The sequence below is a fragment of the Dromaius novaehollandiae genome, chromosome 18 (genome assembly GCF_036370855.1).
Source record: "Dromaius novaehollandiae isolate bDroNov1 chromosome 18, bDroNov1.hap1, whole genome shotgun sequence".
Taxonomy (NCBI): domain Eukaryota; kingdom Metazoa; phylum Chordata; class Aves; order Casuariiformes; family Dromaiidae; genus Dromaius; species Dromaius novaehollandiae.
Window position 1 is genome coordinate 13,315,169 of NC_088115.1, and position 13,756 is coordinate 13,328,924.

A 13,756-nucleotide genomic window follows, 5' to 3' on the forward strand; every position below is an offset into this window, starting at 1 on the left:
TGAGAGATTCTCTGGATTTCAGTGCAGGAAATGAGAAGGCGGAGAGGAGGAAGTGGCTTTAAAATGCTCTCTGGTTTTGTATATTATGAGTTTAATGTATGTGAAAACTAAAAAATCTTCATGCCTCTGTGAGAGAGTTTAGGCCTGATATCACCTGGAAAATTTGTCAGTGCCAGTCTTTTAACACTTGAGGTTAATAGAAGATGGATATTCTAATACTGCACTTTCAGTAAACTGGTAAATGCTTGAAGTGATTTAAGGCCTAGGACTGAAATTATAATTTACACCATCATAATTCTAGAATTATTTCACTAACTTCAGCAAAACCATTCTGCAACATCAGCGGTAACTAGAAGTGGTGTTTGCCCCTAAAATATGCTGGTGAGTGAAAATAATCTATTTAAGAATTATATAGACAGTGTTTACTTTGTTATGTCATTGAGACCTGACAGTCAGTATCAGTTGCTGTATGTTTACTGTCAACATTTCTGAAGATATGAAACATAAACTTTCACTGGAAAATAATTCTATCAATCAGATGGATTTTGGCTTCTGTCTGGCTAAATATGCTGCTGATAATGAATGTATAAATCTAAATGATCTATGCAGCTCTATATTAAATATTAGATGCAACTAATATTTAGGAAGCGGGAACAGTCTCAGCTTGTACACAACTGAATGCAGTTGTTTTTCTTTAAGATTGAAAATGACTCAGTTTACCTTCTCCCTTTTTGTTCATGATCTCTTCAGTGCAGTGGAGCACTCGCTTAAGTATCAGACATATTCTGTGGGGGTGATAAAAATTTTTGTGCAGTACGCAAATGAACTCTCAACAAATATTAATTGAACTGTCTTGGCCATATGAAGGGCAATGATTGGACCTATAAATTAACCACTGCTGCCACACAGGAACACAGATACATCCATTAGTCATCTGACCATCATCTCTTCATCTGCTGGAGAGAAAAATGGGGGTACACATGAAAAGCTAGTGACTGCTGTGGGAAACAAAGGGGACAGAGTGAAAGAAGCTTGAATCAGAATCTTATTCTTGCAGGAAAAGGATGAGATTGTTGGTCTGAGCACAGTCCCACATGCAGCTTCTATGCCAGAGAGAGTGCCTCTGCAGGGGATGCTGGCACATAAGGAATGTATTTAGGCCTCTCGAACGTTTTGCCTCAGTATCCTTAATCAGTACATTTCTGTTGATGTGAACAGCATCTGCATTTTGAACTGACTGTGCTGTGTTGTGCATTTCTTGCTTGAACAACACCCAGAAAGGCTTGAGAACGGTGGAGCTCCTGGGAGTAACAGACCCAGCACTCATAGTCCAGGACAGACTGCCCGAAAGTCTGTGGCAGGATCAGAGGCATGGCATACCCTACAGTGTCATTAAAACGACACCATCAGCAGAAGCAGAGAGGCAGACTGACAGAAGGATGTAAGGTCAGGCTCATTAGCTGGCGGAACTGGCACCTCGCAGTGACCTGACCTCTAGTCTCTGTCTAGTTCCTGCAGACTTTCTGCATAACTTCTCTAAGAGAGACCGATTCCTGTCCCAGCAGCTTCAAAAGTCTTTGACCAGATTCTTATATCTTGCCTTGTGATTATTACAATGTCTTTTCCTCTTGTCTTGGGAGGACCAGTGACTCCCTGGTATCAATGAAGAATACTGCTGCAGACACCATTTTTCATCATTTTTCTTTTAGTGTCCCTCTACTATTTTTTTCTTCTCTGTCACATGACATATGTTTTGTCTCCACTTTTAAGGCCTTTTCTAGCTTACCCTCTCTCTCTCTCTCTTACTCCTTACTGAACCTGCTTTGATCAGCCAGTAATGCCAGTCTCCATCTTTTAATTGCTACCTTTTTCAATATGTGCCTTTAATCTCTGCTGTGCTGCCCTTCATGTTTTGGTCTGGGCAACATAGCCTCTGCTAAGCTGACATCTCTCCTGCATATTCTCCTTAAAGGTCATGCTAGCACAAAAACTGATAAGGGTTAGGCTGCTGTGATACCGATACTTTCACACAAGATGCTAGCCAATATTGTCTCAACATGTGCTTGTAGTCCTGTCTCTGATTACAGCTAGCATTTCTCCCTTAGAGTATAATACTATCTGTGGTAGAGACCTTCAGTCTGCTCTGGATTTATACAGTCACTAGCAAAATGAAGTTCTGCATCATGATAGGGTTTCTAGGAGCTATAATAATAAATAAATAACACACAAAGTTATTCATATGCTTAAGGAGTGGGTTGGATTTGATGGGAAATTAGATGACATATATAATTGCATACTATCACCAAATGCAGAAAGAATTAGATTGGTTTGCTGATGCTCTGCCAGGATGAACCCATACAATAATAATCACATCCTCTCCAGTTACTGGAAAAGATAGTTATTTGCAACATACTTCTTATTGCTGAAAAATAGTTTTCAATTGGAATCACAATATTGGCAGTTATTATGCAGTCGTGTAAAACGCATACCTAAACATTTTTCTTTCAGTTTCATAGAAATTATTCAGTTTTACTTCCAATTTAAAAAATAGTAAAGTTATCATGCACAACAGATATTCAAAAACTAAGGAAGAAACATTAATGTGCCCATTATTCAACACGGATTTTCTATTATGTCTTTTTTCTTAAAGTAGTAGAGAAAACCTTTCTGTTCAAGTATACGTCTGTATTGTACATGGTAGAGTACATTGTGCCATCTGGTGATCTCAGTGAGAAATGCTCATATGGTCAATGTTGAAATAGATGAAATTGCACCTATCTATTCCTGTGCTATTTTAAACATAGACAAGAAAGTAATCAAGATAGCTGGCAGATCTAAGGAAGGATTTAAACCAGAGTCAAGAAGTCTCATTACAGCACTGTGGTGTGCTGGGAAGGGAAAGGACATTTATGAAATTTTGTGAAGAAAGAAGAGGAAGAAGCAGGCTGTGGCAAATGGAAAAATAAATGGACGTAAATACAGAAAGCAGAAAGTCAAATTTTGCTGCTGATTTAGCAATTGCACTTTGCCCTTTGGCACTGTGTATTTGGTAAATATTTTGAGCAAGACATTCACAGCCATTTCTTTCTGAGAACTAGCACATTCCTAATTGTTTCATGTTGTGACTAAAATTTGTGTTTTAAATGTAAAAGGGAAAAGCCTTATAGAACAAAAAAATAAAAAAAAAATTAAGATCATAGCAGTAAGAGTTTGACATAACCTAGCTTCTCATTTGAGCTTCAAATGTCCCTCACTCCCCCTCACAGGCTGTGAGTCAGCAGGGAAGGAGGATACTTAGATTAGAAACACCAAACTGTGGAACAATGATTACACAAATGTTATTTTGGTTGCACTTGAGATGTTCCTGCAGTTAAAATCTGCTAAATTAGGAGAACTGCAGCGATCAGAAGCTTTGCTGATGTATATTAGTGTAGCTTTGGCTTGACGACCCCAAATCCCAGAGTCAAAACAAATGTTTTTACCACCTGAAAAAGTGATTTAAGTTTGAACCCTTACCACAAATAAGCACAGTGAAGAATCATTATTTCAGTTTTCCTACAGCACTGGTATTATGAGCCCTATGTCTACTACTTTTAGGTATCTTTCATTAGAAAGATGCCTGCTGACAATGTAAGTCAGACAAAATAGGCCCATGAAGCCTAAAGCTTCAGGCCAGATCATCATCTAGTGTAAACTGGAGTGACATTGGTATTATCACTGGAGGAATATGACAGTACCAATGTCATTCCATCACCAATCATTTTGCCTCAAAAAATTTTGTGATAACTCTTGGGACTGTTTGGTACATGGAAACATACAAGCTCAAGTGATAAACAAAAGCTTCTCTGTGATAGCTCCATCATTTGATCCACTATCTTTTTCCAAACATCCGCATCCGCTAAAAAAAGCGGAGAAAATGTTTTTTTAAAAAACAACAGTCCCAACAGGAGATGCTCTGCAGAAACAACCAGAGAGGAGACATTTTCAGCAAAGATTGCTGTTTGAATTCCTGCATTATGTACAAATCTAACATGTGATGATTATTTCATCCTTTATTAGGAGCAACACAAGGAACCTTTTATCTTCTGTTTACTGGGATTGGAATAAATACAAAGAGTTAATATGTAACTATCCTTTTGTGGATGCCTTTATTTTTAAGAGAGGAACCACTGAACTGAGGGTCATTTGGGAAGCTTGTGGACTGGCAGCAATGTATTCCCCGGCACTGTCTGTGTGCCTGCTTGCTCTGACCCACTGTGCTCTTGCAGGAAGAGGTAAGCGTCTTTGACTTTCTAATAGCAGATAGTATCCTGAAGTGTGAACGAGGGAATCTGGAGAATGCAACAGTGTTTAGAAGCCTTTAGACTATTCTGGTCAAACATTTTGCAATTTCTCTGAAGCCTGTTTCCTCCCTTTTTCCATTCCATTCTTTCCTCTGTCTCTTCCTATAGTGAGGTGAATCATTCAAGTGGAGGAAAAGAGAAGAAATATTGCTGTAACCAGAAGCTGTGGAAACCAGGCTGACTGCATGCCGGGGGTACCTGGCGTGTGTCAGGCATTGCCCTCACTCTGTGCCTCTGTCCCAGCCTCCCTCTTCCACCTCGCTTTTCCCCCGCGCTGCAGGGACTGCCTAGCCCCGCTCCTGCTCACCTTCCTCCTCCTCTTCCCGCATGCCAAGGGCTCTCTGCATCCCTTCATGTACTCTCTCCCACTCGGCTATCTTGTTTTCCAGTCAGTTATGGGCTTTGCATTCCCAGCCCTCTCCCCACAAATGCCGTGGGAACGTCTGCTCTTCTCCTTTGCAGGAGGGCAGTCTGCTCCCTCCACTCCTCCCTCACTGTGCTCCTTTTCTCACTCTCTCGGTGACAAGTTATTCGTGCTGTCAACATCTTAGAAGTGTTTTGGGACCTGAATTGTCTAACTCCACAGAGCCTTTGTTCCACTCAACAGGAAAACTGGGGTGGAGGAGAAAGGATGAGCTTGGAAATGGAAAAAAAAAGAGATACTTTATGAAATAAGAAAAATGAAAAGCTCATTTCAGGCTAACTCCAACATACTAACTCGAACTGAAATGAAATGCTTTAGTTTGTTTTTGAGTCCCCCATACCCTCTTTTTCCTAAAATCATTTGCCATAATTGACCCACTTTGAAGAATACCTGTGTTAATCCTTTTTATAGCAAATGTACCTTTCAGTAAAAAAAAATTGACACACAATCTAACTGGGGCTGTTGATAGAGCTGCCACGAAGGAGAGGAAGAAAACATTTCTTGCTGACTAAAGCTTATTGCGGCCATCAGTTGACTATAGATTACGGAAGGACGGTTTAATTCAGGGTAAGAACATACCGCAGCCAATTATAGTAAAGAAACCTGTGCTTCCATTTTAGAAATAGCAACAACAACAACAACTTTCTGCCCAATTTTCTTCTCCTTTCTTCCAGTCTGTCCCAGGCCACCAGAAGTGCTGTTTGCGACAATTGATGTCAACAAAAGTGTGTACGAGGTGGGGGAGGAAATTGAGTACACCTGCAGGCCTGGCTTTGTCCCCAACAGCGGCCAGAGGAAGTACACCTGCCTCCCGACTGGCAGGTGGCCTCTCAACACTCTGCTCTGCCTACGTGAGTAAAATAAAGTAAATCCTCTTCCTAGGTTTTACGTCATCTTGCCGATGTACCGTGCGTTGGTCTGAAAAAGTACAGCGTATAGTCGATGTGATGAAGCCATTATTAAACGGATATACTTTTGTTCTCTGAGTGCTTTTTCCTTGTATTTATGAGTTTTCTATCTAAAAGCAAATGCAGAAGCCATTTTGCTCCCTGAGTAGCTGCTGCCTCCTGAAAAGGGGCTGTGTGCTTTGCTGGGTTTTGGGTCCTTTACTTTTCTTTTTGTCTTTATTACTTCTCTGACTCAAAACTGGTAAAAAGAGTAGCATTCTCTATTTATTAAAGGATTCATCTATTTAAAATACTGGAATTGGCTGTAATTTATCTGTTTTGTTCTGAAAACCAAAAGTTGTCAGAAGCTGGTTGCAGGTAAGCAGAAGGGCAAGTAACAGGGGAAGGATTGCTCCGTTCATGTCCCACGTCTTCCTTAAGCCTTGCTGCCTGGAGAGCAATGGTGGTTGGACCCAGCCCAGACAAACCAGACTCTGACTCAGCCCAGCAGTGCTCACGTTCTCCTGCCGTATACTGGCTGATAACACCGGCCTTGATTGTAACAGGCATTGTTCATTTTTACCATGTCATTACATAGGGGTTCTTTTCCTCCGACAGTCAATTATTAAAAATGATTTAATCACCAAAATTTGAAGCTATCTGTAATATATTTTGATGGAAATATAAAATAGCTAGACTTATGAAATCTGGGATAGAGGAGTGGAGAACCTTGAAGGATACCAGGACCCCTTTATGACAAACTGTTTCCATTATCCTAACTTCATGCCTCATGAAATAATATTATCCTTTGTTATCTTTAATTGACAGCGAAAAGATGTCCCAATCCTGGGCCCTTGCAGCATGGAAAAATTGATTTTACAGACCTCAAGTATCAGAGTTCTATAAGTTTTTCATGTGAACCAGGGTAAGCTCTCCCTTCCTCACGCTGTTAAATAAATAACCTAAATCACACTATTACGTTCTAGGATCACCAGCTGGACTATTGCAAGCCAGGGAACATAGAAATCAGTATATTAAAATCCAGATATTAAAAATGACATATCCTGTCATCCTGCTCTACCCTGTGCAGTCTTCACTATAACTTCCTGGGGTTTTGCCACTCCAAAGCAATGTCTTACAGACATGGAATCCATCAAAATAGCATAGATTTTATGCAAAGATTTATTCTGGACCACTTTCCCCTGCTTTTTAAATCCTCTTATTACATCATGAGATGAAATCCTCCAGCACAGAGAGGATAATCTCCATCTAAGTTATGCTGCTAGGCTCTGGAGGCTGAAAATTTTGCTTCTGTGTCTTTCCAAGCTCAGTAAATGAAAACGTGAGGTTAATCCCAATTTGGTCCCTAGAGCAAATACACTTTTACTCAGAGCTGCTTGCTAGTTTTAGAAATGAGGATGTATTTAAAGAAATATAGTTATGGTAAATGCGGGGAGATATTTGACAGTCCCCCATGCAGTGGGACAGAAGGTAGTATTTTGGTCAGCTATTTTCAGTTTTGGAATGCTGTATGGTAGCCATTAATACTGGAAAAGACCCGCAAAGGCAAATTATGTAGTTGAAAAAAATATATAGCTATTAAAAGCTAACCATAGAAATATTTTGACAAAACTTACTTAACTGAAACACTGACATGCAAATAGGTAACCATAATTCAAGTAACATGTTTCTGAATACAGTGGTCTGATATGTAAACACAATGGTTGCATTAACTGTGTTAGGAGGGCCTGGTGAAAATATGGCTTACAATAATCAGTATACAACCCAGGCTGCATGATTACATTATAAGTATGCCATTAGTGCACTTAATACATACAGTATTTTTATTATTTACATAGCTTCACATGCTGTATGTAACATTTTCAAAATGCATGCTGAGGAAGGATCCCATCTTGAACAGCATAATGGTTCAGGATATTGAAAAAGAAGAGGGCTCAGTCAGCATCAGGGATAGAAATAGTGATTCAGTGGTGAATTAGACTGTATCTATGAGAAAAAAGGAAGTTTTGAAGAGAGGTTTGTAGGAGGACAGGAAAACTATTCCTGCAAGCAGCGTAATGGCATGAGAATGTCATGGCATTGGGACAGAGTGAAACAGAAGACCACAGAGATGACAGGATTTTGCAGAACTGATCTGTAAAGATGAGGGGAGGCAATGAGAATTTGCATTTCTGTAAATACAGACAAGAACTTGTATATACACCCCCACCCACCATGACAATATGACAACATAAAGGCATGTGATTTTTTAGATGACAAATGTAAAGCTATCTGGACTAGTGTCAGACAGCAGATGATTCCTTCATTTGTTATTCTACTAGGATATTTAATTGGGAAACAGTATTTACTTGGAAGGTTATGGGTGATACAGGCTGGAATTCACTGAACTGTCAGCAGCCTCAGTTGCCCCCTTCCCCTGAGAAACAGCAGGAAGATAAGAAATAAATAAATGTGACATTAAATGTAGCAATGAGACTTGACTTGATTTAATTTTACTAATGATGATTTACTGGTTTCCAGCTGTGTGATATTCAAATGATGAGCATTTCATTAAAATTCAATGTAAGTGCTAATAATAATAAAAGTATGGAGGACTAGAGAGAAGCATTTAGAGGGAGTGCATATGGATATTAAATTGGGCTATCTGGCATTACAATAAAATAATTCACCTCAGTAACTTTAGTTCTTGAGAGTGCTGAGCTCTTTACAAATAGATCAATACTAATTGCCATAAACAACTAGGAACTCCTCCCAAGAAACCATAAAATGAATATTAGTGATCACAGATCAATGCTCACTACTTACATGTATCCATAGTATTAATCAATCATACAAATTAATACATATAGCAATGTAACATAATAAAAATAAAAAATATAAGATATAAAGTATATAGTTGAAAATTGGAGACATCTTGTTGTATCAGGCATTCTTTCTGGAAATTTGAAATACCAGAATATTAACAATTTTTCATGTTTGAATCTAAACTTCCCTTGAGGTTATTAAGTGCTACAAATAAAAAAGGATTTCATAACTGGGTTCCTGTTAAGTCTGCTTATAAGAAATAGTAATCTTTCATGCAGAAAACAGCTCGATTTTTCTCCATGTAAAGGTTCATTAAGCTTTGAGATAACCAGGTCTTTTTGTTTTCAGTTACACTCTTGTTGGGACAAGGACAAGCCAATGCATGGCAGATGGAAAGTGGAGTGGAAGTCTGCCACAGTGTCAACGTATGTATTCAAGTACTAAAGAACTACACTACCCGTATTCTTATTACAGAAAGACTCCTTTACATTGCTTGGAAATACATTTATTCAAGGGCTCTCCTACAGTGTGGTGCAAAAAAGGATAGGAAAAATGAAGCAGCAGCTTATATGTTCAGTTTTAGATGTGTGGATTGTTTCTAGAGAAGTGCAGTTTAATGGTCTGTGCAATAGGCCAGGATCAGGGATGCTGTTTACAGTTGAAGGTAAGATGCTTACCCACTCAACTTCATTTTCCCTATATGTAAAAAGAGAATACTGACATGCCTTAGCAATTTTTATGTATGTTTTTGCTATAATCTGCCCTGCACAAACTCTTTACTAAAAAAGCAGTATGCTGCTTTTGTATGTTGTCTGGAAAATATTGCAAAAATCATGAATTAAATACTCTAAGGCCTCTGAGACTTTTAAAGAGTTTTTTTATTTATTTTTGTAGCTGCACTTACGTAAGGTGCTGTGCAGGTTAATCTGGTTATAAGCATGTTGCTCTGTGTGATACTCCACCACAAAAGAACAATTCAATCTTTAAGATCTGATTTTTAGAAATGCTGTGCTTTCCTAGCTGTGACTTGTGCACCTCCCTCGCTTTCTGAATTTGGAGTCCTTTCATACCATCGTCTGAAACCCGGAAATGTTTTTACTTTCCTGGACACAATTACTTTTGAATGTCTACCACCTCTTGCACTTATTGGAAATGAAACAGCTACCTGCATGGACAATGGAGACTGGAGTGACATTCCAGAATGCAGGTGTAAGTAACTTATTTTATCAACATTTAAATATTCCTAGAATTGTATATATAAAATCATATGAATGAAATTATTATTGCAAACGTTCAGTAGAATTATTTTGAAAGTCAGAATCATGAATGAAAGGTGATTGCTGACAATGTCTGCATGATTGCATGCAACATGGTGTTGACAAAATATTTGCTGCAGGGATAAAGGTTATACAAATAAGACCAGTTAAACTTAATTCACAGTGTGGAATCAGAGCCTGACCTCTACAGTGCTCTGAACATTTTATTCTACTAACTGTTATGATCAACCTAAGAATTAGAGATCCTTACCCTAAGTCCAGAGAACTTCACTAGCTTCAGTGAAATTATGCCATGTTTAAATAATTTTTGTGAATAACCACAGATTGCAATTCAGAACAAGTAACATTTATTTATGCTGTTTTTTTAAACATTGCTTCCTTTGACTATGTTTTGCTGTGCAGGAGGCTGCAATGAACAAGAATGGAAGTTTTATGTGTTTTTCAAAGTATATAATGTGTCTTTTAAAACTGCAAAATTGATAAAGCTTTGTTTTTGTACCACAGCTGTCACATGTCCCACTCCAACAGGAATAGAAAATGGATTCATAAATTTTGCTGTTCGTAGAATATATCATTACAATGAAAGTGTCAGCTTTGGCTGCCAACCCAGCTACGTGCTGGATGGACCTAAGGAATCCCGATGTGAAAAGACAGGAAACTGGTCCATAAAGCCAACTTGCAAAGGTATACACATACAATTTGCTAGCAGCCATGTATCAAATTGACGTTTTCTAAAACACTGACTCTCTGATGAGCTATTACACCTTTGTGAAAGAGTTGGCCATTTCAAAAGAAAACTGAAAGATTAAACATTGTACTCTCAAGGCTCTGATAATCTAAAAGGACTCCCAACATCGAGCACTGTATAAATGATACATCTGAATTGTCTTCAGTAATCATCCACTTAAATGTATTATGTCTGAATATTCCCTTGCCTCTCCATCATTAATTTAATTATTTAATTTAGTATAATTATAAATTTTACTGAGGTTGGATCTTCACCAAAAACTTTTGATACTATATCAACATTACTTAGGGGTGTGAATTTCTTCAATATTTTCATACCAGCAAGAGTACTAGGCATAAAGAGTAATAAATCATTGTAAAAATGTTTTGGCCTGTATAGCTTATTTTGTCTGTGAAGCAGGTATAATTTGTATCAACACATGTAATATCTGTTGCTTTGCTAATATAGCTAAGTTCACAGGTTGCTTAAGTGCTATTAGATAGCTAAGACTCTGTATACTGAAAGTCCATTTACTGAATATGTGTGGGACACATCATTTTTCAAATGTCACTTGCGCATATTTCTGACAGGATGTAGTTTTCAAAGTGGAGCTCTAATTATCCAGAAATGTTATTTATAACTGGATTGTTTTCCAGGACCATGTAAGATACCAGCTAAGAAAGCCGTAGTATTATACAATGGTGAGAAGAAAACAGTTCAGAAAGACCTTAAGGAAGGAATACAGCATGGCGAAACTATTTCCTTCTACTGCAAGAATAAAGAAAAATCCTGTGCCTACACCGTACCTGTTCAGTGTGTGGATGGCAATCTTACTCTCCCTTCATGTTTCAAAGGTATGAACTAGGTTACGTTCAAAACAGCTTCCTGTCCAGTGTGTGGGGCAATGCCATAACTCAACTTCAAGACATATTTGGCTGGCTAATGAATCTGGCTTGCACTACAGTTGATGGGTTTTTAAGAAGAAATGGCCTGGGATATGGAGAGAATACATAGCAATACTTTTCCCTAATACATCAAAGCCCTGTTCTAATCCCTGTTCTGTTCTTAGGCAGTGTTATTTAGAGGTGGTATAGCCCAAACAAAATGCCATATGTAAAGTGTTCCAGGTTTCATGAATCTTTGGATTAGCTTCTTCTATGAGGGAAAAAAAGAAGGTTGCAGCCTCGAGAACCAGACATACTGCATTTACATTCCGGTGCCGTATTCCCATGTTATGCTGACTGGTAACAAACTGGTTCTGATTTGGACCAACAGCATCAAAAAGCAACAGATGGCTTTAGTGAGGGATGGTTGCTGAAGGCAGTGGTCTGCAGGCACACAGGCTTTTAAATAGAAATACCTTAAACAAGTATTTCTATTTAAAAAATAGAATAAATACAGAAGTTTGTTTGCAAGAGGAAATGCTTTGCATTTGTTTTATCAAGTTTCCTTGCACAGAATACTCCTCTTTGAATTTTACTTTCATTTGTATATGAAGGAAAAAAACACAGACGATCCATGGTGAAAGCATCCTGTTTCATATTTTGCTTGGCATCTGATGGATGTAGCTTTCACTAGAATAGAAACTAAAATAGTATATTTCTTCTGGCTCTTCTGCAATGGTGTGAAAATTCACTTGTTCCATAGCATGGTCCATGTGATGCATTGTCTTCAGCTGTCATACATTTAAAAAATTTAACTCAAGTTCTTAACTTCTTCTTTTCAATAGAACGTGGATTCTTTTCATCTCTTGTGAAGAAGGACCCATCAGACATGACACCATGTGAAGATCAAACATGAATTACAAAAGCAATACAGTACTAAATGTTTGCCTTACTGAGACAAACATTACATATGAAAAACTTCTATAGTCCTGTGACTGTAAATTTCCAGCAAATTCAGGAATCTCTGAGGACACAGTCTCAACTGATTTCCCTGCCACCACTCTTACCAGTCTCTTTCACAAGCTACGACAAATTACTTCAGCTACTAACTTTCCTCTCATTCTCTTTTCTCTGCCTTCTCCAGAACACCTGCAATCCTACTTCTCTTTCCATATTTCCCAGATTTATGTAACTATAAATGATTGTCTCAATAGCAACCCCTTTACAATAAAGAATTTTTCAGCCAAGAATAGTGTGTTCTTATTTAATATCACCTAGTCATCAGTCAAATCCTTTAGCTCTTACCTGATTTATATAGCAAAGCCTTCACCGTTAGTAATTAGCTTGGTTCTCATTCCATTACCTCTCCCCTGTGATTAGGGAGTGGGCCTTTAATTATAGACAGACATGGGACCATCAATCTCCGATTTTCCAGAATTTACTTGAGTAGAAAGACTGAGATTTCCAAATGAATTTAGAAGAAGCTAAGTACTGAACGATCATTTAAATGTCAATAGCATCAAAGGATTCTTCTACACTTTTCTTAACATCTTCTACATTTAATAAAATTGCATGTTTTTGTGATTCCAGGTTCATGTGAAATTGTCTAGACTTATTTGGTTTTAAACAAGTTAATTTTTAACACTGTTTAAATATTACACAATGTACCTGATTCCTTTTTAAAGAACAAGAACTGTACACCATTGAGCAACAATAATGATTTCAGGTCATTAAGTAGCTTTGAAGTAAACTCTATTTTTCACTGAGTTTATGATACAGGTAGACCATTGGTATGATCTACTGTGGCAATTTTTATGGTTATTTCTGTATTTCCATTCAGAAAAAATACTTATAATTTCAGTATACTAGAAAGTGATAGCAGAATACCTCTGCCACATGTATAATGAATTGTGATGAGTCATATATGGTTTCCTTTGCAGTTTAAAAGCCTTATCTGTGATTAAAAGCAAAAGTAAACTACACTGTAGGCAAACTAATCTAGAACTTTTTAAAAGGCATTTTAAAATTTTTTTTAACATTAATACTAAGATAAAACTAGACTTGTAAGATGTTACAGACACCATTAAAAATCTTTGAACATACAGACTCTTATTAGCTTTTATTTTTCAAGGTTGCACATGCATATTTTAACAGTATTGCGGAAGTCACTCCTCATACTTCTAAGGAGATATTGAGGCAGCTATAATGATGCATTTAATGCTTTGTACTTAGCAGCAGTATGATTTTCTAATGGACAGATGGACAGACAAATTTACACTAGCAACTGAAGAGGAATTTTTGTTGGTACAGTTTGCACCGTGTTTTGGTTCCTAACATGTCTAAATAAGATCCTTGAATGACTTTTGACTTACAGGCCAAAATATTCAT

The 13,756-nt window shown here is 37.8% G+C and overlaps 1 protein-coding gene across 1 annotated transcript; it reads left to right on the forward strand.

Moving 5' to 3' along the window:
• The first annotated feature begins 4,117 nt into the window (after positions 1 to 4,117).
• Positions 4,118 to 12,499, forward strand: APOH (apolipoprotein H). The gene is made up of 8 exons (XM_026099156.2): positions 4,118 to 4,274; positions 5,442 to 5,618; positions 6,483 to 6,579; positions 8,829 to 8,905; positions 9,501 to 9,689; positions 10,262 to 10,441; positions 11,141 to 11,338; positions 12,214 to 12,499. Exons 1-8 carry the CDS (start codon positions 4,211 to 4,213, stop codon positions 12,282 to 12,284), a joined length of 1,053 nt encoding a protein of 350 aa, XP_025954941.1. The 5' UTR covers positions 4,118 to 4,210; the 3' UTR covers positions 12,285 to 12,499.
• Positions 12,500 to 13,756: the final 1,257 nt, after the last annotated feature.

Coding starts and splice junctions, on each gene's coding strand:
- APOH (XM_026099156.2), top strand. CDS start 4,211: ATGTATTCCCCGGCACTGTCTGTGTGCCTGCTTGCTCTGACCCACTGT. Junction 5,619..6,482: donor CAACACTCTGCTCTGCCTAC/GTGAGTAAAATA, acceptor TTTAATTGACAG/CGAAAAGATGTCCCAATCCT. Junction 6,580..8,828: donor AGTTTTTCATGTGAACCAGG/GTAAGCTCTCCC, acceptor TTTTGTTTTCAG/TTACACTCTTGTTGGGACAA.